Source organism: Lontra canadensis, unplaced genomic scaffold, assembly GCF_010015895.1.
Source record: "Lontra canadensis isolate GAN:19392208 unplaced genomic scaffold, GSC_riverotter_1.0 scaffold217, whole genome shotgun sequence".
NCBI classification, from domain to species: domain Eukaryota; kingdom Metazoa; phylum Chordata; class Mammalia; order Carnivora; family Mustelidae; genus Lontra; species Lontra canadensis.
This window is the reverse complement of record NW_022631211.1, coordinates 496,246-520,881: the sequence shown is the minus strand read 5'-3', so window position 1 is coordinate 520,881 and position 24,636 is coordinate 496,246. Positions and strand designations below refer to the sequence as shown.

Below are 24,636 nucleotides of genomic sequence, written 5' to 3'. Positions count from 1 at the left end.
GAAATGGTCCTCATTAGGAAAATGGAAGACAAAAGCTTTGAATCACATATGATGCAATATTAGAAGTAGGTCAAATTAATAAAATGAGCACAGCAGTTGTTAACTTGAATCACTCTTGAAACATAAGGTAACAACGGCAGTTGTAGAATTATATATACCATGGTCATTTACTCAACAAATATTTAGAGTGGAGCATAAATTTTTTTTTTAATCTTTTTTTTTTTTACCATTTTTTTGGTTTGTTTTTTGTTTTTTTAATTAACATATAATGTATTATTTGCCCCAGGGGTACAGGTCTTTTAATCATCAGTCTTACACAATTCACAGCACTCACCATAGCACATATTCTTCCCAATGTCCATAACCCAGACACTCCATCCCTCCTACCCCCACTCCCCAGCAACCCTCAGTTTGTTTCCTGAGATTAAGAGTCTCTTAAGGTTTGTCTCCCTCCTGATCCCATCTTGTTTCATTTTTTTTTCCTTCCCTACCCCCACAACCCCCTGCCCTGCTTCTCAAATTCCTCATATCAGAGAGATCATATAATAATTGTCTTTCTCTGATTGACTTATTTCACTCAGCATAATACCCTTTAGTTCCACTCGTGTCGTTGCAAATGGCAAGATTTCATTTCTTTTGATGGTTGCATAGTATTCCATTGTGTGTGTGTGTGTGTGTGTGTGTGTGTGTGTGTACTGCATCTTCTTTATTCATTCATCTGTTTTTTTTTAAAGATTTTATTTATTCAACAGAGAGAGAGATCACAAGTAGGCAGAGTGGGAGGCAGAAGCAGGCTCCCTGCTGAGATGAGAGCCCGATATAGGGCTCGATCTCAGGACCCTGAGAACATGACCTGAGCCAAATGCAGAGGCTCAATCCACTGAGCCACCCAGGTGCCCTTCCATTCATCTGTTGATGGACATCTAGGTTCTTTCCATAGTTTGGCTATTGTGGACATTGCTGCTATAAATATTTGGGTGCACATGCCCCTTCGGATCACTACATTTGTATCTTAGGGTAAATGCCCAGTAGTGCAATTGCTGGGTCATAGAGCAGCTCTATTTTCAACCTTTTGAGGAACCTCCGTGCTGTTTTCCAGAGTGGCCACGTCAGCTTGCATTCCCACCAACAGTGTAGGAAGGTTCCCCTTTTAGAGCATAAATTCTTATGCTGTGGGGAGATAGACAATGAGCAAGCAAGCAAAATATGTATTATATCAGATGGTGATAGTGGGGATATGCTAATGTAGAAATATGTCTTTAGTTTTGTCCCTTATTGTCACCAAAATGACTTTGAGCTGCTTTGCTTTGAGGCCAGGATCCAGTCAAGGTTCCTGTATCGCATATTGTTGTGTCTCTTTATTCTCTTTTAACCTAGAGCAATTTTTCCTTTCCTTTCTGTTCACAATGGTCATATGGCTTTCTCTGTGCTTGCTCTGTGACCCAGCCCAGCTCATGCCCTGCCCCAGGCCAGTTCCCTCCCCATCCCCGCTGCTTTGCTTCTAGTCAGTGGCCAAGGGTTTCCTTCTTACACAGCACACATGAGCCATGAGCCCAACATCCAGACAGGCTTTGGGGGCAGAGCCAGGTGAGGAGCTCAAGGTTTCTGGCTGAGTGGAGTTTCCCATCTTCCCAAGTTGAGCGTAGCAGAAGCTCTGTTTGGTGGAAGATGGGTGGGCAGTAGCAGCTCCTGAGGCAGGCTTACAGCCCTGGGACTTGGGCCATGACCCCACCAGCCAAGCATGCTTGGACCCCTTGCCAGACTGTGATTTTCTTCACTGTACAGTGAAGAGGCTGGTGACCATGTAAGCGGGGAGGGCAGGGTCAGTTGATTCATTCATCCACACATTTGGCAAGTATTTATGGAGCATCAACTCAGTCACCTGCAAAGTGTGTGGATAAGACAGCAAAAGAGGCACAGTCCCTGCCCTCATGAAACCCTCTGGCTCATGAAGGAGATATACAAGACAGGCAATGACAAGAGGAGCGATGGCTGCTCTGCTGGGGATGTCTAGGGTACTCTGGAGACATAGAAGCAGCTATAGCCTTTAGCCACAAGGCGTGCATTAACTCTGAACTGAGGAGACGGCTACCAGTTAGTGTGAGAAGGCAGGGGAGGAGGAAGCCCTGCCAAGAGCAAAGTGGTCAGGAGCCTGGAAGTTAGCATGAGCAAAGTCAAGGAACAGAAATTGTCAGGGGGTTGAAATTGTAGTGAGCACTAGGTTGGGAGTGGTGGGTGGTGCCTGTTACCAAGGCCCTGGGGGTTTGAGGAGCCAGAAAGGTTTGAAACAGATAAGGGTGGTGAGAAGGTTGTTAATCAGTTTTTGGCTGCAGGAGGATGAATTAAAGGTCAGTGTTTGTTGTGATTTTTTTTTTTTTTTTTGGTGGTGTTGTTTTGGTAAAATTTTTATGGACATTTGCCACACAGAAAAATGCACCCATCATAAGCATGTAGCTCAGGGAATTTCACAAAATGAACCACCTATGTAAGCAGCATCCAAACAAAGGAACAAAACATTACCAGCCTCAGGATGCCTGGGTGGCTCAGCCGGTTAAGCATCTACCTTTGGCTCAGGTCATGATCTCAGGGTCCTGGGATCAAGTCCTGCATCAGGCTCCTTTTCAGTGGGGAGCCTACTTCTCCCTCTGCCTATTGCTCCTCCTCCTTGTGCTCGCTCTCTCTCTCTCTCTAACAAATAAATAAATAAAATCTTAAAAAAAAAAAAAAAGTACATTGCCAGCCTCACCTAAGCCCCCTCTAGCCTGGTGCTCCCTTTCAGGCACATCCCTCGCTGAGAGTTAATGCTCTGACCTCCATCTCCCTGGATTAGTTCTGCCTGTTCTCGAACTTATAAATGATGCATGCTGTTATGTGGTCTGTTGTCAGGCTTCTCTCCCTCAGTATAGTCTGAATTTTGAAAGTGGTATTGCCTGAGACAATGATACTTATTCTCATTGCTCTAAGTCTTCCACTGTGTGAACAGTGCTGACAATGGGCATTTGGACAATTTCCTTGGACAAATTATACTGCTTTCTGTGGACAGATACACTTCCTTTTGTCAGGCCTGTGCCCAGGAGTGGAATTGCTGAATCATGACTTGTGCGTAGAGCCAACATGTAGTTTCCCAAACTTGCAGTGCATGAGTGTTCTGGTTGCTCCTCATGCTCCTGAAAGCCCAGTGTCAATCCCAGTTATTTGTGAACTTATCTTGCCCAGTCCCCTCCCATCAGTACCCCAGTAGGGCCCTCTCCAACTCCAGGACCCCTGCTTCAGAAACCAAGGTGAAAGGACATGGTGGATGAGAGGAGTTTGAAGCCCCTGGAGCAGAAGGCTCTGGGTCCACTACAGGGTGGGAGAAGAGCCTAGCTGGGCTCAGGAAAACCTTCTTGAACACCTGATGAAGGAGAGGGGGTTCATGGGAGGATGTGGTGGGAGGGGAACTTCTGGGTTCCTGCCACAAATGGTGAAGCCCAAGACCACGGGCCTGCCTTGCTGAACAGGAAATGCATCGCCGGCTGCCCCAGGGCCACAGAGAGCAGAGGAGGCTGGGCTCCCCGTGAAAGCCTAATGTGTCTCTCTCACTCCCTTGTGTTGTTGTTTCTCCCTAAAATAGAACACTCGGGACTGGCCGCAGCACAGGTGTGGTTGTAGCAGGGTGAAATGAGTGGAACATAAAGAAGGCCTTCCACATCTGAAACTAATGTAACATTGTATATTAATTATACTTCAATAAAAATGCAAATGAAACCATAAAAAAATAAAACTATGATAAAACTTGGGGGAGGGGCGCCCAGGTGGCTCAGTTGTTTAGGTGTCTGCCTTCTGCTCAGGTCATGATCCTGGGGTCCTGGGATGGAGCCCCATGTTGGGCTCCCTGCTCTGTGGGGAGCCTGTTTCTTCCTCTCCCTCTGCCTGTCACTCCGCCTGCCTGTGTTCTCTCTGTGTGTGTCAAAAGAATAAATAAAAATCTTAAAAAAAAAAAAAAGGCCTTCTCCTGGGAGGTATGGGATTAGACTCAGAATGGACCTAGGTTAGAGGTGGGTGAAAGCAGGAGATGGACGCTTCTAGCCCAGGGTACAATAGGGTCCCCAGGGCTGTCAGCTGATGGTGGGTTTGGTTATTGTTAGTCATTCAGTCAACAGACCTGGAGATCAAGAGACTACCCATCATGCAGGAAGAATGGGTAGGCAACAGAGGCAGCTCAGACTGGACCCCAGGCCAAGGCACTGCATGATTTGATATGAATGGCAACCTTAGTTTCCACAGTTCACAGCCTGGACAGCTGTACATGGTAGTCTCTTGAGAACTCAGTCTAGGCGAGTATGGGGGTAGGTTCCAGTAGTCAGGGAGGGCTTGGAGGGGGTCAAGTTGCTCCTTTTGGGAAGACTTCCTGAGGAGCTGGGGTTTAGGATGACTGTTGGCAGGAGAAGGAGGTGGGAAGGAAATAGCTTGGACAATGGCCTGAAGGAGGAAGGAGAACCGAGGCTATTCCAGGCCTGGACCTACCCCACCAAAACATGATCTAGAATGGAGGCTAGTTTTGCCCCCACCTTTATGGGGGAGAGGGAATAAGGTGCGAGACGGAGGGCTGAGGTTCAGGCTGGGGAGGAGTCTGGAGCTGAGGCAGGGTTGCTGAGCAGGCGACCTATTTTGGGAGCTCAGCTGCAGAACCCACAGAGCTGCCCCTCTGCTCATCAGCCCTGCCCCACATTAGACCCCTTACCTGCTGCCTGAGCTGTCATTCAGTCAATATTTAGCCGTATTTACTGAGTCCCAGTTCTGTGCCAGTCGTTCTTCCATGCTATGGAAATAACATGGTAAACAAGATTAGATGTGATCCTTGAGGAACTTACAGTCTAGTGGGGGGAGAGATAATAAGCACATAAGCAAGTAAAAAGGATACTATAGGACATAACAAGTTCTGTAAAGGAAATAAAACGAGGTGACATGAAGCTGAATAGGTGTGTTGTGAGGTGGGGCTGGTTAGAGAAAGCATTTATGAGGAGGTGACAGTTAAGCAAGGCCAGAAGATGAAAATGAGTCAGCCTTGGGGAGTGAAAAGCAGGGCTTCCAGGCAAAGGGCACAGCAAGGCAGAAGGCTTGAGCAGGCAAGAACTCAGGCTATCCAAAGAAGGGGCTGGAACAGAAGCCAGCCAGTGTGGAGCTGGAGCTTAGAGAACTAAGAAATGGGAAGAGGAGGGCGCCTGGGTGGCTCAGTCGGTTAAGCCTCTGCCTTCAGCTCAGGTCATGATCCCAGGGTCCTGGTATTGAGTCCCACATCGGGCTCCCTACTCAGCGGGGAGTCTGCTTTCTTTGACCCTCTCCCCACTCATGCTCTCTCATTCACACACTCTCTCCCAAATAAATAGGTAAAATCTTTAAAAAGAAAAATAAAGAAATGGTGAGAGGAGGTCTCAGAGGCAGGGAGGGCTAGACCAGCAAGGCCCTGTAGGGTGCATCAAGGAGTACGGACTCTTTTTCTAAGTGCACGGGAGGCTACTGAAGCAGGGGAGTGACATGGTATAAACTGTAAGGGTAAATTTCAAAAACAAACACTACCAGTTAGGAGGCTAATATCATAGACCAGACAAGGTGCTGGTGGCCAGGATGGTGATGGGGAAATGGAGAGAAGAGGTTTTCTGTAGATATTGTTATGCCCCAATAATGGGTTTGTGACTAAAGGAGCGAGACTGATACAAAGCAAAGGTCAAGCAAAGCTTTATTTTGTGCCAAGCATCAAGAATCAAACCGAACGTTCGGGGACATACCTCTTACAAGAGAGGGCGACCCTTCTCTGTTTCACAGACTAGCTTTTAAGGGCAAAGGTCATACAGTCGGGCCTGGCCACACACAGGTGGCCAATGAGATGTAACACACACAGGAAACTCCACAGTGATGCTAGGTGACCAGTTGAGTTACAATTTACCCTAGTAGACATTTGAACCAGCCTATTACACCTTGATTGGGATTGGCGCCCAAAAGGCTCCCAAAGAGCGGGGCCCATACTCCTTGGTAACCAGGGAGACAGTATGCATCCCCCCGCCCACTGATCGGATGTCTCCACCTGGCCTGACCCACCTTTGTATCTGGGCTTCATTACCTGAAGCTGGTTTCCAGGACTTGTCTCCAAGTAAATCCCCTGGGGGAAAGGGAGCAGGGACAGTTTCTAAATAGGTCCTTACAATATAATTTGGAGGAATAATCTATAGGTTTTACTGATGGACTTGATGAAGGGATGAGTGAAAAGATGAAGCAAAGATGTACCCAGGCTTCAGGCTTTATAAGGTAGTGGTTGATGCTACCATCTATTGCCTTGGGGAAAATGGAAAAACACAGGCTTGAGGCACCTGGGTGGCTCAGTCGTGAAGTGTCTGCCTTTGGCTCAGGTCATGATCCCAGGGTTCTGGGATCCAGCCCCACATCAGGCTCCCTGCTCCACATGAAGCCTCCTTCTCCCTCTCCTATACCCCTCCTTGTGTTCCCCCTCTCTCTGTCAAATAAATAAATAACATCTTAAAAAATAAAAAAGAAAAAGAAAAAGAACAAAAAGCACAGGACTGGGAGGACAAGACTCCCAAGTTCTGTTTAGACAATCTAAAGTTTGAGATGCCAGTTAGGGGGCAGTTAGCCATTGTATTTGTTTCCTATGGCTGTGGTAACACCCACAAAATTAGTGGCTTAAAACAACACAAATTTATTATCTCACAGTTCTGGAAGTCAGAAGTCCAAAATAGGTCTTAATAGGCCAAAGTCAAGGTGTGTTAGCAGGGCTGTGTTCCTTCTGGTGGCTCAAGGGGAGAATCTATTTCCTCACCTTTTTCAGTTTCCAGAGGCTAACCACATTCCTAGGCTTTGGGCTTTTTCTTCCACCTTTAAAATCAGCAGTGTAGCATCTTCAAATCTTTCTCTCACTCATCCTCTTGTCTTCCTCTTATAAGGACCCTTGTGATTACACTGGGTACACCTAGATAATCCAGAATAATTTCCCTTATTTCAAGATCCAAAACTTAATCAAGTCTACAAAATCCATTTAGCCACAAAAAGTGGCATATTCACAGGTTCTGGGAATCAGGACCTGGACATGGTGGGGGGGGTGCATTTCCTACAGCTGTTTCCTATATCCTATATCAGACAGGATATAATGGTCTGACTTCTGGTGGAGGGACCCTAGGGCCACAGATCTTCAGCATTTGCAGGTGTATTGAAACCATGGGATTGGAGGGGATTACTAGGGAGAATGTGCTAGCAAGGAAAACAGGGACCAAGCCCCAAGGCTCAAACAACATTAAGAAATTAGACGGTGAGGAAGCCAACAAAGGAGTCTGAGAAGGAGTATTGAGAGAGGAAGGGGGAAATCAAAAAGAAAGTATTTCAAGGAGGGGATGGTCACATGTCCAGGGCTGCTGAGAGGTTGAAGATGAGGACCGAGAGGTGTCCATTAGATTTGGGTGTGGGGACCACTGTTGACCTTGACAACAGCTGTATCAGAAGGTGGAATCAACCTGGGGTGGTTAAGCTGGGGGTGGGGGCATTTACACAGGTATAGACTTAATATTATTATTCTTAATCCATGGAGATAAGTAAATGATCTATTTCATAATTATAATAGAATGACAGGAAGTGAGGAAGTGGAGATGGTACCTCATTCCTGCCACCCAACCCACCATAGATGCATCATGATCTTTTGAAAGTACAGACTAATATTCCCCATTATAAAGTCCTCCATGACTTCCTACTGCCCACAGCACAAAGATCTTGGAACTGGTTCCCTGTTACCAAGCCCAGCCTTGGGCCCCTTCCTCAATGCCCCTTACTCACAACCCAACCCCTAAGATGTGGAACTCACTCCCTGTCTTGAGACAGACCAGTTCTCCCTGGGCAGTGTGGATAATGAGAATGTTTAGGCTGACACTGGACTCTGCTGTCTCCCTGGGCTTGGAATGAGAGGCAAAGTTTGCCATTGGGAATCATACCTCTGGAGGCTGCCTTAATGTGGCTAAGGTGCTCCCCCCCCTCAAACCTCCATTTCTGACTGACCCAGAGGGTAGGAGTACCAACACACTCTTCTCAGGAAATACTATCACTGAGGCCAGGTGGGGTGGTTTCCCTGGCAGCCACCAGAAAGCCAGCACCCCAACAGAATCAACTGTCCAGCTGATGGCTTCCTGGTACCTACCCACCCTTGTCCCAAAGAGTATCACCCCCATCGCTGTCAGGCGGAGTCAGCAGGCAGAGAGCAGATGCATTTAACCATTTCCTGCCTGGAGCTATATAAAGGTAAATGCTGAGCAAATGCTTTCCACATAATGCAGAATCTGCCATTCTGGGCTGGGAGTCTGTCTGCCTGCCCCATGTCTGGACCTCCTCCATTAGTTTTCCAGATAGGGAGCCTGCAAGCCTGTGGACCTGGAGTGGAAAGACTATGCCTGGGCAGGCAGAAAGGAGAAGGGAATCATTGGCCAGCTCAACTTTGCTGTCTACCTTTCCAACTCAGGCTCCTGGTCACCGGCCCTCAAACCAAGGAGGAAGGAGGCCTCCTGCATTGTTGTTCCCTCATCCAAGATAAGATCTCTTGTGAACGAGTAGGTAAGTCTACCTCAGTTCTGGGCAATGCTCCTAGATCTCCTTCCGAGGAATCCCACTTTTCTGGGCCAAATAGTTTGAACCTAGTCCAGTCCTTCCACCTTAGATTCTACCACCACCCCCAGCAGGTCTACCCCAATGCCCAATCCCATCCCAACCCAATCCTAATCCCCAGCCCATCTTTCCAGGCCCAGTCCTAACAAAAATGATACTTAAAATGTATTGAGTGCTCACCATGCGGCTGGCACTCTGCTAAGTGTTCACTTTAAATCCTCAAAATCACAAAATCACACCATTTTATATAAGAGGAAGCTATAGTTCAAGAAGTCCTTTGATTGCCAGTATGACTAAGGTCGTGCATCTAGCATTGGCAGCAACAGCTGGCAAACCCAACTCTGTCTGATTCCAAAACCCAACCTGTCCCAACTCATCATACCTCAATGGAATCCAACCTTACCCCTCCCAACCTGTGGCCATCCTAACATCTAGCATGGGGACTGGCATATATTAGGCACTCAATAAATACTATGAACAATGAATGGAACTAATTAACTCATTAACCAACTCTACGCTTCCCACTGAGTCCCACTTAAGTCCCACATTTGCTGATGACCCTTCGACTGTGTGTGGTAGAGTCCTTGTCTCTGTGAGACATACGATGTTGAACAACCTCACTCTGCTTCAGACGGGATGCAGGCTGGCAGGGCGACTGGGTGATCCTATGGCTCAAAAATGTATCTCCTGAGGCCCACAGTGTAGAGGGAAAGGAGTGAACTACATTTTCTTGGGGATTCCCCAGGGACAGAACTTTGAGAGTGGGGAGTTCATCGATCCATATAGCCAGTCCTTTAACATCTTGTACATCTCCCTGATGATGCACACACCCACCAGCTAGTGCTTCTCTACCCTCCTGCTCCTCCAGACCAGGAGCCCCTGTAAGAAATCACCAGCTCTCAGTTATTTCTAGATCCCTAACACCATCCGGCATGAGGCCAGGCACAGAGCAGACCACAGGGCATCTGTTGAATGAGTCAGTGAGTAAGTCTGACAAATAGGCACTTTGCCCTGAGCATGTCTAAGCCTGTGCTTGAAGGCCCCTCAGCCAGCTTCTAGAGGCTGTACTGAGTGACCAAGAGTTCTTTATGGGGCCCTGTGACATCTGACCTTGGCTGAAGGGTTGCCTCCCAGCATACCTCCCTCCTTACCTGGCCTTAACTATTTCAGAGACTGTCCCCATCCCAAAGGGGAGGTACCGGGGAGTGACAGTTGTTCGGAACCACCACAGTGTTTTGGTGAGTGTGCATGAGGTGGGACGATGGAGGACTTAAGGGAGGGTGGCACTAACCCTGTGGTTGACCAGTGTTAATACCAGTCTGAATGGTATATTCTCAGGGCTGAGCCCAACTATCTCCTTGGTACCAACCGCAGGGCTGACCAAGGCTCTAACCTGTGATGCAGCACACTGACCCAAGTGCTTAACCTCAGCTTTGACCCCAACATGACTCCCACCCCTGCTGAGGCATAAACAAGCTCTTCCTACATCCTCTGCCTGGTTGATGAACTTGATTCTGGCATGGGAGTGATGGTGTAGCTGTGATTAGGGTGACTGTGCTGAAGGTGACTTAGGCTTTCTCCTCCCTTTCTTCCCCTCTCCCCTAGATCTGCATTCAAGTGCGGACCCTGCAGCCCCACAGTCTCAGCTCAGAACTCACAGGGACCTGCAGCCTACTATCCAACAACTTCCAAAACCACACCCAGGTCCACTTCTCCAACCTTGGTAAGGTTTGGACACTCACTGACCTTGGACATCCCTGAAGAGGTCTCCTTGGGTCTCTAAAAAGAGGCACGGGAGGGCCACAGAGGCCCAGAGAGGGGAAGGCAAGCCTAGGCCCCTGTGAAGAGAATCAGGGCAGAACTAAATGTGGGCCTGCCTGGAGGTGAACAAGGAGGCTCTCTGACTCTGAGTTCTTCCATGTGTGTTTTTTAAAGAAAATCTGGATCCCAGTGCACACGTGGATGACAGAGACTGCTACAGGAACAAGAAAGGCAACACAGAGAAGCCAGCCAGGTGGCGCCGGGCTCTGAAGATACAGGAGGAGGAGAAGGAGGAGGAGGAGGAGGAGGAAGCTGGTGAGGAAAGGCAGATCTGGGTTGCTCCCAGAGGCTGTCAGAGCAGATCTCTAGGCTGGTGACCTCCAGGAGTGAGGTGTGCCCAGGTCTGGAAGATGGGGAGCACTGGCTAGATTCCGTAGACCTGGCCAGTCCCAGCTCTGCCCCAACTCCCACCATATTACAGATGGGGAAACAGGCCTAAAGAGCAGGAGCAATGGGAGTGATTCACTCAACAAGTCAGAGTGAGCAGGCTCTGGCTGCCTCTGCCTCTGAAACAAAATCTTCAATCTTGGGAACTTTACCAACTTCCTCCCTGAACTGAGCCCCCAGAGCCTGAATAGGGTGGGTACCCTGAGGGCAGTACATGCTGCCCTCACTGTTGCCTCAAATTCCACACTCACTCCTGACCAGGCACTGAGATTGCCATCATCCTGGATGGCTCAGGAAGCATCGAACCCCCAGACTTCCAGAGAGCCAAAGACTTCATCTCCAACATGATGCAGAACTTCTATAAGAAGTGCTTTCAGGTAGGCTTCCCTAAGAGATAGACTCATGTGGTCTATCAGTTCTCTATTGCTGTGAACAGATCTCCTCAAAACAACAACCCCTTATTTGCTTACAGTTCAGGGTCAGTTATGTGGGTTGGGTCAGCTGGGTGGTTCTTCTGCTGGCCTTGCCTGGACTTGGTCCTGCAGCTGCAGACATCCTGTTGCTTGACTGGATGGCCTTCCTTGTCTGAACCATGTGCCTCCAGCAGGCCAGTCCAACTTTTCCATGGATACAGTGTTCCAATGTATGCGTGTACTTTTCAAGGTTCTGACTGTCACATTTGCCAATGTCCCATTGGCCAAAGCCAGTCACATGACCTATCCCATAGTCAATATGTGGAAGGGGACTACACACAGACATGGTTTCAAGGACAAGTCTATGACTTACTGAGAGCCATTACTATCATAGCTTCTTCCTTCTCTATTTGCTTAGAGATTTCCCTGTGCTTTAACATCTCCTCCTGCCTGGAGGCAAGGAGAAATTAATGGATTCTTTTACTACTCCCAGGGGGAGCCACCTAAAGGGCAGGGGGTTCTTTGGGCATGGCGACTCAGCCAATCTCCTCCCCACCTTGGTTCCTCCCCTCTAGTGCAGCTTTGCCCTGGTGCAATACGGGGCAGTGATCCAGACTGAGTTTGATCTTCGGGATAGCCAGGATGTGAGGGCCTCCCTCGCCAGAGTCCAGAACATCACTCAAGTGGGGAGTGTCACCAAGACTGCTTCTGCCATGCAGCATGTCCTGTAAGTTTGACGGTAGTGGGAATTCCCTGAGCACCTACTGCATGCCGGCTCACAGCCCTGCCCAGAGGCTCTGAGGCGTCATGCCTGGAGAGGTGGCTGGAAAGAGCTGGGAAGAGAAAGGATCAGGTTCCAGCTCTTCCCTGGCTGAGGGAAATGTGAGGTCAGTCCAGCCCTGGCTGATGGATGACATCCCAAGACATCCTCCAAAAATTCTTTCAAAAGCTCCTTTTGTGAGCAGTAGCAGAGCATGGTGCTTATAGTATGGGCTTCGTGGCTGCCTGGGTTCAATCTCAGCTCCAGTTTGTACTTCAGAGAACTTGGGTGAGTTGCTTAACCTGTCTGTGCTTTAGTTGCTTCGCTTTTTCTCTTTTTTTGAGAGAGAAAGAATGAGTTCACATGGGCGAGCAGGGGTGGAAGGGTGGAGAAGGGGCAGAGGAAGAGGAAGAAATAGAATCTTAAGAAGTCTCCATGCCCTGTGCGGAGCATGATGTGGAGGTCGATCTCATGACCCTGAGATCATGACCTGAGCCAAAATGCTTAACGGACTGAACCACCCAGGAGCCGCAGATGCTTCACTTTTAGGATGAGAATAAGTAGGGACATCTGGGTGGCTCAGCTGATTGAGCGACTGACTCATGGTCGTGAGATCAAGCCCCGTGTCAGGCTCTGTGCTCAGCATGGAGTCGGCTTCAGATTCTCTCTCTTTCTCTGCCCCTACCCCTGAGCACACACTCTCAACATAAATAATAAACCCATAAAATAAAATGAGAATAATAATTGTACTTGTCTTACAGGATTTTGTGAGGATTAAATGAGTTAAAATATGTATCGTGCTTACAACAGTGCCCGACACATAAGTACTATGTAAATATTGGCCACTATTATTAATATCATTATTATTTACAAGAGTAGATTGAAGTGTGGTCCAAAACCTTTCTGTGGGAGGAGGTGAGGGGCAAGGTCTGTCACAGCCTCCCCTCCACCTGGCCCTGCTGTATGCCGGAGGGGGGCTTTTTGGGTTTTTGTTCCCATTTTGAAGGGCCCCTTAATCCTATCCAATTCTAAAACAGGTCAGTGAATAAAATTTCCCCAGAGCTCAGTATCCCTCTGGCGAAGTTCTGCTCTTCATTTACTGTCCCCTACTTAGAGACAACATCTTCACGCCAAGCCACGGCTCCAGAAAAAATGCATCCAAGGTCATGGTGGTACTCACTGATGGGGACATATTTGAGGACCCACTCAACCTCACTACTGTCATCAATTCCCCAAAGATGCAAGGTGTTGAGCGCTTTGCCATTGGGGTAAGAGCCAAGAGTTGGGGGGAGGCCCTCCCGACCCTGTGCAGCCTGGGGTGGGGAGGAGCCAGGGTTCCTGATAGGGGCTTCTGTAAACTGCTTACTCAAGCCTTGCTCTATTCACAGACACCTAGCAACTACTGTCAGTCCCTATGTCCTGAAATTTCCCCATTCCATACTGGGTCTTCCCACAGAGGGCCTATTTCCCAGTTGTAGGCACAGCTCACTTGCCCAGCAGTGATGGGGAGAGCAGTGGATACTGAGAGACCCCAAAGGAAGGACATCAGGGAAGGTCCCTGGAGGAGATGGTGCTGAACCGAGTCTTGGAGGACAAATAGGAGTAGCTGGCCTAGGGTGTGGGGGAAGCAGGAAGGGCTCTGCAGGCAAAGGGCACAGCATGTGAGAATGAGCCTGGTGTGAGAAGGAAGGTGTGTGTGCAGGAGAACAGGGAGCAGGGAGTGGATGCAGGTGGTAGAGGGCCTTGAAGGCCAGCAGAGGGATTCCAGCCTACTCTTATGATCCTGATCCACTGACCCATGGCCCCTGTACAGGTGGGAGAGGCATTTGAGAAGAATAGGACCTACAATGAACTGAAGCTGATCGCCTCAGACCCCGATGACAGATACGCCTTCAAGGTGACCAACTACACAGCACTGGATGGACTGCTGAGTAAATTGCAGGAGAATATCATTCAGATGGAAGGTGAGAGCTCTGCTGGGCAGTCCCCTTAGGATTTGGCAGGAGGCCAAGCCCTGTGCTCCGGCCCGACTCCTGTCCTTCCTCCATATGGCTCTCTGGGCATCCCATCACTTCTCTGAGCCTCAGCTGTTCCATCTCTGAAAAGGCAACAATATCCCCAGCCCTCCTCACTTCCCCGGAATTCCCTGAAGCTCTGATGAGAAGCTCCTTCTGATGCTGGAGAAAGAAGGATGACTGGGTTTGGATCCCATCCTCAGGAACTCACAGATGAGAAAACTGAAGCCCAGAAAGAGGGAGTGAGCTGCCCAAGCTTACTCTGCCAGTGGCTCCTAAAGCAGGACCAGGTTTCCACTCTCAGCCTGGTATATGTCCCATTATTCTGAACATGGTTCCCTCTGGGTATGAGGTCAAACTGGGCCCTTATCTGACTTAGTCTCTCCTTTCACCTCAGCCCACAGCAGAGTCTCACTGGGCTTCTTGGCTTCTAGGCACGGTTGGAGAGGCCCTCCACTACCAGCTTGCACAGATTGGGTTCAGTGCCCAGATCCTGGATAAGGTATGTGGCCAACTCAGTACCAAGCAGGCTTACCACAGAGGAGGGGCCCCAATGACCCCCAGGGACTCAGGGATCCCTGGCTCACGGTGTAGAGCTCTGCCTTCTGAAGGAGCCCTTTTAGGATAAAGGAAAACATTTGTACTTGCTCGCTCTAATCTGGACCTTTGAGCTAGATGAAAGAATGGCCATATTTATTACAGGAGGTCGTTTTGTTCTGTGTGCTCAGGATTATGCACTACTAACACAGGCTTTGGCTTAGGTCACTTGCCTACCAAGTTCCATACTTGTCCTCACCAGAGGCACTGTTCCTTACCACGGGAAAAATGCAGGTGTGGTGAGGATACCAGCCTTGCACGGAGGTGGAATTGTCAGCAAATTGCTTGACACAGGTAGACCTTGTGTGCCACACAACGTGCACAGGAGATGAACTCTGTATTGTTCAATCATACTTTGTTTTCATGCTCAACATCTGGGGCCTAGGTCAGATTTCTGTCCTGGGGGTGATGGGCACTGGAAGGATGGTTGTCCTGACAGGGTCATGGGTACAAGGCAGGAATCGAGTACTTGCTATCTTGCCTTCCTCCTGCATTTCTAGCCAGGTGGTCAGTGATCCCTGAAAGTGAACGTGCCCTCCACCCCCAACTCTGCGCGCCGCACCCATCATCCTCCCTATCCCCGCTGTGGCTGGCCCGGGTCCCTCCCTCTTGGATGGGCTCCAACCCTCATCCCCTGTAGGGGCAGGTGCTGCTCGGTGCTGTGGGGGCCTTCAACTGGTCGGGGGGTGCGCTACTCTACGACATGCACAGCCGCCGGGGTCGCTTCCTGAACCACACTGCGGCGGATACCGAGAATGCGCAGTACAGCTATCTAGGTGAGGCGGGGCCTGGAGGCTTCCTGAGCGGGAGCTGGGCCTAAAGAGCAACACGGAGCCTGGGCCTCGGGCTGAATTAGGCTTCCCAGTTCCCAGGCTCTGGTCAGTTAGGGCAGTCACAGGCACTAAGCGATAGGCCTTGGTTGGGGACCCCGAGACTGAGAATTAGGGCCTTCTGGATGAGGAGAGGGCCTCCTCAGGACGGAAGCTCACGGCTACCTGAGGAGGTGGGCCCCACCATTAACAGTAGTGGTGGGTGACCCTTCACCCCCGTCCTTGGTCCTCATATTTTGTGTGTGTGAGATGAACGTGTGTGGTGAATGTGTATGAAGGAGTGTGTTTTAAATGAAGCTGTGTGTACATTGGGTGCATATCATTTCTGTGTGGTGGGGCACATGTGGGTGAGAAGGCCCAGTGGTAAGTGGGAGCACTCCCTGATGCTAGTTTTTAAAAGGATGAGAAAGATCTGCCCCCCTGCCCAGGCTACTTTGAAGGACTGGTTGGGAAAATGGGGGTATCAAAGGAGTGGCCCACTGGGAGCTCCCATCCACAACCACCACCACTCCTTCTCTCAGGTTATGCAGTGGCCCTACTGCACAAGGCCTGTGGCCTCTCCTACGTGGCAGGGGCTCCACGGTACAAGCAGCGGGGAGCCGTGTTTGAGCTCCAGAAGGAGGGTAGAGAGACCAACTTCGTGCCAGTACTGGAGGGAGAGCAGGTATCTGCTGGAAAAGGATGCCCCCTGTTATTATAGATGGAGGATCTGGAGGCCCTGGAGGGGATGGGATAGGCTCCAAGGCATGCAGTGGGTTATTGACTCAGTCTGGACCGAACTCAGACAGAATGCAGTGCCATTGCCCCAGCTCTGCATGTCTGTTTGGCAACTGGGTTCCCCCACTGTTGGGGATATAGCTGCTCACCAGGCTTCTTTGTTACTCTGGTGCACAAATTGATCTGGAATAACCCAAACTGGTAGTCCAGGAAGAGCAGGAGCAGGAATCTAGCCTTGCTGAGGGGTATCAGAGGAGGCCTCCCCAGCACCCTTGTGAGTTGAGTTCCTTCTGGGCTATAGATGGGATCCTATTTTGGCTCTGAGCTGTGCCCTGTGGACATTGACATGGATGGGACCACGGACTTCTTGCTGGTGGCTGCTCCATTTTACCACATTCACGGAGTGGAAGGCAGAGTGTATATGTACTATATGAATGAGCAGGTAGGAGTCTCATCTTTGCAAGCTTGCCAAGGTTGTGGCTGCTCAGCCTGGTGCAAATCTGATGGAGGCCGGGAGCACCCTGGACCTGCCTCTAATGGCAGGACAGTGATGGGGAAGTGCTCAGGGTGGATGGTGGCCAAGCAGGACACCATCACCTTTCCTCCCGTACTCTTTCTCACTTTCCCCACCCCATCATCTCATGTTGATGATGATAATATCCCACATAACTGCATAGTTGACAAAGCATGTTCTGCCTATGATCTCACTTGTTTCTCACAGTAACTGTCACTCCCATTCTACAGATGAGGAAGCTGAGGCTCAATGATGCTGAGACTTGCTCAAGTTTACCTAGCAAGTATGTGGTAGAGCCAAGACTAGAACCCAGTTTAGTAATTGCCAGTCCAGTACCTGAAACTGTGGGAACAGAGGGGGCAGGCTGTGGGTTCTGAACTGCAAGGCAGGAGGATTCCAGCATTACCACTCACTCCCCATGTAACCATGGGGGGTGGAGTCTGTTGCCTTTACTGAGCCTCAACTTCCCTGCTAGAGAATCAGAAACAAGTCCAGTGAGCATGCCTCCTGGGGTGGCATGGGTGTGCACCCCACATCCCTTCCTTGAGGGCTGAGGTGCCTCTTTGCTTTACAGAATGGTTCCTTCACCTTGGCATACACTCTGAGTGGGCACCCTGGATTCACTAATGTCCGATTTGGCTTTGCCATGGCAACAATAGGGGATATCAGTCAGGATAACCTCACAGATGTGGCCATTGGGGCCCCCCTGGAGGGTTTTGAGGCAGCTGATGGTAACAGCTTCGGCAGCGTGTACATCTACAATGGACGCCAGGATGGTCTTTCTACCAGCCCCTCTCAGGTAACCTGCAAGGCTCTCTTTAGCCTCTGCTCTGGGATTCTGACCTCCCCTTGAGGTGATGGCCTGACCCCAAGCAGCTCCAGTTCTAAGTGTCAGGTGGGTCCCAAGGGGTCAGGAGTGCCCAGTGAAGCCCCAAAGTTTCATGGAGGTTCCATACCAGGGCTTTACCCCAGACACTTCCAGTGGGGTAAGAGGTGGTGGCAACATTTGTCTATTTCCTGACCTGTATCTCCCTTTTTTGGCATTCCTGACCATGGAACTACCTCAGATTCGTTTTCCTCTCTTTCTGTTCCCTCTGTGGCTCCTGTCCACGCCACCCCCCCAACTCCTCCATGCCTAAACTCTCATCTCTCATGACTCCCTTGCCAGCCTCTCATGTTACATATTTTGTGATCACTTTTACCCACCCCAGATCGTAGTTTCTTTCCTAACTCTAGTCCTGTATGTCAAGATGTCTCCTGAGCACCTCACTGGATGGCCCCCCAGGCATCTCAGTCTCATGCTGTCTAACCCAAAGCATCCTCTTCCCCCAGACCTGCTGCTCCTCTGGACGCCTTCCACTCATCCTCCACACATGTCCTAATGATTCTGCCTCCCATATCCAGCCCTTGGTCTGGCTCCTATCTCGCTCTGTCCCCACCCCTGGCCTGGCTCCTTCTGATCCCCATCTTCTACTCTGCGTCTGATTAGACAGGACCACCTCACTGCCCAGCCCCTCATCAAGCCTCCTTGTACCCAAATCTCCTTCTGTTCCCACTGTAGTGGCCCCTAGCTAGGTCCTCAGATGGCCCTGCTCTGCCCCATACCCTGCTTCCCTCACTTTTCCCATGTCAAGTCCCACCTGCCCTTCAGGGCTCCATTCGAATACCAATTCCTCTGGGAAACCTTGCCCTTCTTTTTTCAGTTCCTCAGCTGAGGGCTTCCTGGGTTGGGGAGGAAAGCTGACCATGCTGATTTGAATAAAACCCAAAAGGACTCCCCTTCTCCTCCATGCCTTGTGTTTCTCCCTCCACAGCGGATCAAAGCCTCAGCGGTGGCCTCAGGACTCCACTACTTCGGCATGTCAGTGGCTGGTGGCTTAGATTTGACTGGTGACTGCCTTCCTGACATCACCGTGGGCACCCTGGGCCGGGCAACTGTGCTCCGGTAGGGGTTTACCCTGCCTTCTGTGGTCCCAAGTCCCAGCCTCAACCTAGTTAGCCTGCCTTCATTGACCCCATGAAGACATGAACTGATGGGTGGGAGTAAATGTGTCTGTTAAGGGCATCCGGTCTGGAATCTGCTCATTTGGCTTTGAACCTCACTTCTCAATTAACCATGTGCCCTTGGGCAGGTTATTGTATTTGAGTCCCAATTTTCCCCTCTGTAAATGGGAATAACATTAGCCTCTACCTCACAGAGTTATATAGATTAAGAGAATCTTTGCAAGGTACTTGGTACTGTGCTCAGTGAAGGCTGTTATTTTGATGATATGAATTTCAGAGCTGCTGTGCTCCATCTCTAAGTGAATTTTCATCCCATGGCTGTAAATACTCTGGCAAAGCACCTGTGTGCCCTGTGCCCTCCACTGAGCTCCAGACGTGGCTATCTATTCAACACCCCTCTTGGCTGTTACTATCAGGCATCTCAAAGTCTAAAAATGGGCCTCATATTCTCACTCGATCCTCATTCTCCCAACCTGCACTTTTCCATGCTTCCCATCTAAGTAAAGGGCACCATTTTTTCAGGACAAAAACCCAGGAGTCATCCTTGGTTCTTCTTTCCTTCTTCTTCCACTCCATTGACAAGATTTTGTTGGCTCTGCCTCCAAAAACCTCCCCATACAAGATGCTGTCATTTTTCACCTGCATCATTGCCATGGCATTCTTCCCTGCTCCCTCTCTTGGTGCTCCATTCCACACACAGTGGCCAGAGTGATCCCTTTATTCTGCTGCTTAAAACCCCTCAGCAGCTCCCACTTAGAGAGTAAAAATCCAAGTTCCTTCCTGTGGCCCATCCTCTCCATGGCCTGGCCCTGCCCATCACTCCATCCCCATCTCCTCTTACTAACCTCTGTCTCACTAATTGTGCTCCAGTCCTGCCAACCTTCATGTTCCTCAAACAAATCAAGCTCATTGCTGCCCCACACCCTTTGCACTAGCTGTACTTTTTGCTTGGAGTGAGGTTCTCCTTATCTTCAGCTCTTGTTAACAGATCTCAAATGTCTCATCAGTGAAGCCCTCCCTGATCACCCAGGCTAACTATCCCCCAATCTCTGTTACCCTATTCTATCTCATTATCATAGCATTACCTGTACATAGTTTCTTCTTACTTGTTTATTGTCTGTTTTGCCACTAGAGAAGGGACTTGTCTCTTTCCCTACTCTATCCTGAAGATGCAGAATAGCACTTGGTATACTGGAGATGTTCAATATTCATTGACTGAATGAATGAGCCAAGTGCTGAAGTCTTACGGTCACTTCTCATAGTTCTCTTTGCTGTCTCATTTAGCTCAAGACCTGTGGTTAACCTGAAGGTGTCTATGACCTTCACCCCTGTGGCACTGCCCATTGGCTTCAACAGCAGTGTGAATGCACGTTTGTGTTTTGAAATCAACCCTATGACCACAGTTGCTAACTCAGGTAACAGACAGCCTAGCTGACCCCCCCACACACACACTCCTACCCCCCTGCCGCATGCCATGTGTTGTGGTCACTCCTTGTTGGCTTCAGTAGGGGACAGGAAAAGAGACCTGCCAGGGGAGGGGTACAGGGAGTGTTATGAAGTCCTGGTGCTTGAAATCCCTCTATTAGAGCTTATTTCCTTTGACATTAGGTTCTGTTTAATGGGAAGTGCCACAGAAAAGGATGGTCTCCTATTAAATCCATACTATGAAGGGCTTTATCTGACCTCTGCTGGGAAGAGGGGCTCTGTATCCCTTCCTCAAGGATTAAGGATTGAATTCCTGAAAGAACACTCAGAAAAAAGTAGCCAAGTCTCCATCTCCCATCTCGCCTATTCTGTACAGTAAGGGAATTAGCCCAGGTAATCTGTAAGGTGCTTCCAGCTCTGCTCTCCTTGGTTTTACTCTAGGGTTTCTCTCTCCATTTTCTGAATTATTCTTCCTCCTCATTTTCTCCTTCAATCATAGCCTCTTCTCTGAGCCCTCCTTCCCCTAAGGGAAGACTGACTCAGTCCTGAGAATGGGTTTGGGGCTGGGGCACTGAGGGACCCTATCCAGGTGCCAGAAGACCATGATAAAAGTACTTTTGAAATGAAGAAACTAAGGAATCCATCACAAGGGACTGGGTGGGGATACCACTCAGGAGGGGCTCATAAGGCAGGCAGGCGAGGGGTGCTTTTTCTCAGGCTTATCCACTCCAGCCTCATTATGAAGGTCTGGTCTTCATTCCCAGGCTTCAGAGAGACATTTCTGAACTTCACAGTGGATGTGGATGTGGTGAAGCAGAGGAAAAGGCTGCAGTGTTCAGACAAGAGTAATTGTCAGAGCCACTGTCGGGAGTGGGACAGCAGTATGTCGCAGCTTTGTGAGTCCCTCCTGCTTATTCCCACAGAGGGAGAGGTAAGTGGAGTTTAGAAGAAAGTCCAGAGGAGTGTATGTTGTTGAGAAAAGATTTGAGGTTCATGCAATGAAGGATATATACCTAAAACAAACTAGGCAATTAAAATAATCCTAATAGATTAAGAACCACATAATGGCATGAGAGATGGAGTTAATTGTACTGGAACTCCAGAGTAAAGAAATCTGCTGAAATGGAACATTAATTATACCTCTGAGCTTCCTAGAACCTCAGCACAAGGGAAATGCTCTAATGGCTGACATTTTCCTTGGTAACAAATTAGGAATAACAGGGGTTCCTCCCACCTCATGTCATCTCACCTCACCTGGTAGTAGCATTGGGCTGAGTGCTTTTATATGAATGAACATCAGAAAAATTGAATGAGAAAGTAGAAATCAAGACAAAATCATTTATAAAGGTGCTAGAGACATAAAAGAAATGTATTTGTCAGCATTCAGAGCCTGACAGGGCCTAGAAGGACCTATAAGGATCATTTATTCCGGTAAACTTGTAATTATGCTTCCACCTACACATGTGTTCCTATGTCTGTTCAGAGTGTTAATTGGATTAGGAAAGAGTTTCTAGCAAGTCTATGCCTTCCTTAAATAAAAGCTACATTTTCCATGCAGGAATCACGCTCACATCCTCTGGGGTGTTCAAAGCTCCCACCATGGCTGAAAGGCTCACTTAAGGAGAATGGCCAATGTCACCCTACGGAATCTCCTTTATCTTCAGCTTTTGCCTTTCTAATATGTTGCTCCAGGTTGCTTTGAGAAAGGTCTTTATTAACACAGATGTGGCCATGATTCTTCCCTTCTGTGGCATCCATTTGCCCTCCAAAAAAAAAAATTCAAATTGGTTTTTAGCTCCTGTTGGGCAGAATCCCTTTGTGTTTGGGATGGGAACCAACAGGAGTTATTAGGCCTGAGGGCATAGCAGATCAAGTGAGATTTTTTTCCCACAGCTCTAGGCAGCTTGGTTGAAAGAAGTTTCCCTTCAGCTTGGCTTATTTGGAAGAGGCTTACAACTTCTGACTCACCACTTGCATTGTTTATTTCTTTTTTTTTTTTTTAAGATTTGATTTGCATTGTTTATTTCTTATTATGACACATTAAAATTAAAAGTATTCTCCTTGTCCTCTTGTCCCCCGCATGCCACTTTGACCCCTCATTACTTGGTGACTCTGTAGCTTTGTGAGGAGGACTGCTTCTCCAACATCAGTGTCAGCATCAGCTACCAACTCCAGACCTCAGAAGGCCAGCGGGACCATCCCCAACCTGTTTTGGACTTCTACACTAAACCCTTCACCATCTTCCAGGTGACTCAGCTATGTGAGAATCTCCTGGGAACCACACCCAACAAGCACCTGTTCCTCTAACTTCAAAGACTGTTAAAATTAGGAGGGCTCTCAGACAGTATTTGGGCCCCTTGCTGTTTAAATGGGGGAAATGGAGTTCCCAAGATGGTGTTAATTTGCCTAGGGCCTTACTGGTGGGTAACACAAAGTCTCCAAACCACATACAAGGTTAGTTCCTTCATGTTCACAGAAAACGTGCTTGCTCCATTTTTAATGATGCATAGAAATATGTTGTCCAGCTTGGCAAGGGTCTCTGATGAGGTGTGGTGGAGTTCCTGGTGTGATGGGGGTTCTGCATGGGGCCTGAACTAGAGTTAACCTGCTCTGTGCTGTAGACAGGATGCCCTTTAGTGCACCTGCTGACCCAGGTCCTGACCATGGCCTTCAGCTGAGTGTCTGGCCTACCACACCTATACCCTAACAGGCAGGTAATTTCACAAGAAACTTCTCTCATAACTAGGGAAGTCTGAGGGCGAAACAAAGTCAGATTTCCCAATTCTTTGCTATCTAAGGTGATTTGGTTCTTACCTAGGCCCTGGCCCCCATGGTATTCTGTCAGTCTTCATTTAGAGAGTCTTATGGCATATAGAAAACTTAGCAAGATCAAAGTGACAACGTGACCATTTAAAGTAATAATTACAGCCAGCTGGAATTAATTGCATCTCCAAAAAGGTAAAGAAGCCAAAAGCAGCTCATACTGGCACAGAAAAGCTTTAGGTAGCATAAGTTTATTTCCAGGTAATCATAGGACACTCATGACTATCTAATAGTTTTACAACAATGCTCTATATAAATTAAATCATATAATTCTTTGGCTCAGATTTTGGCCAATATCCAATGAATCAGTCACAAATAGTAAACAGAAATAAGAGAGTAGCATAATCAGGGTAACTGTTTCCATTGCTCATCTGCCCAGGAAGAGAGAAAATCAAATTCCCTATGAGTGAAGATTGTCAGCTTATTTTAGGCAAGAAATGTTATTTTAAATTTATTTATTTATTTTAAAAGATTTTATTTATTTATTTATTTATTTGACAGAGAGAGCGCATGAGATCACAAGTAGGCAGAGAGGCAGGCAGAGAGAGAGGGGGAAGCAGACTCCCTGCTGAGCAGAGAGCCCGATGCAGGACTCTATCCGAGGACCCCGAGATCATGACCTGAGCTGAAGGCAGAGGCTTAACCCACTGAGCCACCCAGGCATCCCTGTTATTTTAAATTTATAATAGTGTACTTATTTTGTAAAGAATTTTTTCAAATTTGGTATTGATGGCAAGTTAGATGAATCAGAAAAGATTAGGAGAACTAATGTTACAAAATTTCATCAATAAGTAGATGATTACTAATTATATATATTTTGGTATTTTAGAACTTTTTTATTTTGAAATATTTGGCTCACTAAAAAATTTAAAGAATAGTCCAAAGAATTCCCATGTATATTTTTTCAGATTTCCTGAAAGTTACCATTTTGACATTTTATCATATTTGCTTTATCACTCTTTCCCTCCAACATATACATATACACACCCACATATGTGTGTATATATGCATATCACACATTTGTATTTTGCAGCCATTTGATACTAAATCACAAATATGATGCCTCTTTACCCCCCAATACTTCAGTATATATTTCCTAAAAAACAAGAACATTCTCTTATAAAACCACAGTACAAGGATCAAAATCAGGAAATTAACGGTGACAAAATGCTATGTTATCTAATGTACAAACTTTACTCAGATGTCACCAGTTGTCCTATTAATGCCCTGTATAGCAAAAGAGAACAATTTTTTTTCTGGCCCAGGATCATTCGTTACATTTTTTCAGGACTTATTTTTAGACTCCTTTAATCTGCAATGGTATCTCAGTCTGTCTTTGTTTTTGATGACCTTACTATTTTTGAAGGATCAAATAGGCCACTTATTTTATGAAATATATTTCCTCATGATTAGATTCAGGTTATGCATTTTTGGCAGGAATAGCACAGAAATGGAGTTGTGTCCTTCCAAGTGCCTATGCATCAGGAGACACATCATATAATTAATAAACATGTTATAGGGAGATGCTTTGAGATGCTTTGAGTGTATTTATATCTTATGTAACATCCATTCATGATTCTTACCTAAATAAATTGTTACTTTGATGTCCAGCAAAGAGATTTTTTTTTAAATTTTTTCCATCAATAAAATGGGTGTGGAGAAATTATTTGGTGTTGGGTTAGGCACATAGATG

General features: G+C 47.9%; 1 protein-coding gene across 2 annotated transcripts in view; it reads left to right on the top strand.

The window, feature by feature from the left end:
- The window catches only part of ITGAE (integrin subunit alpha E), a 60,343-nt gene that overhangs the window by 15,412 nt on the left and 20,295 nt on the right, over positions 1-24,636 (top strand). For both annotated transcript variants that reach the window (XM_032849002.1, XM_032849003.1), the window contains exons 3-19: positions 8,495-8,586; positions 9,808-9,875; positions 10,243-10,360; positions 10,573-10,713; positions 11,107-11,222; positions 11,834-11,985; positions 13,133-13,286; positions 13,832-13,982; positions 14,468-14,535; positions 15,271-15,406; positions 15,982-16,124; positions 16,479-16,619; positions 17,266-17,490; positions 18,506-18,636; positions 19,980-20,110; positions 20,885-21,051; positions 22,239-22,367. In XM_032849002.1, coding sequence (XP_032704893.1) covers positions 8,495-8,586; positions 9,808-9,875; positions 10,243-10,360; positions 10,573-10,713; positions 11,107-11,222; positions 11,834-11,985; positions 13,133-13,286; positions 13,832-13,982; positions 14,468-14,535; positions 15,271-15,406; positions 15,982-16,124; positions 16,479-16,619; positions 17,266-17,490; positions 18,506-18,636; positions 19,980-20,110; positions 20,885-21,051; positions 22,239-22,367 — 2,263 coding nt within the window. The remainder of the gene's footprint in view (positions 1-8,494; positions 8,587-9,807; positions 9,876-10,242; positions 10,361-10,572; positions 10,714-11,106; positions 11,223-11,833; positions 11,986-13,132; positions 13,287-13,831; positions 13,983-14,467; positions 14,536-15,270; positions 15,407-15,981; positions 16,125-16,478; positions 16,620-17,265; positions 17,491-18,505; positions 18,637-19,979; positions 20,111-20,884; positions 21,052-22,238; positions 22,368-24,636) is intronic.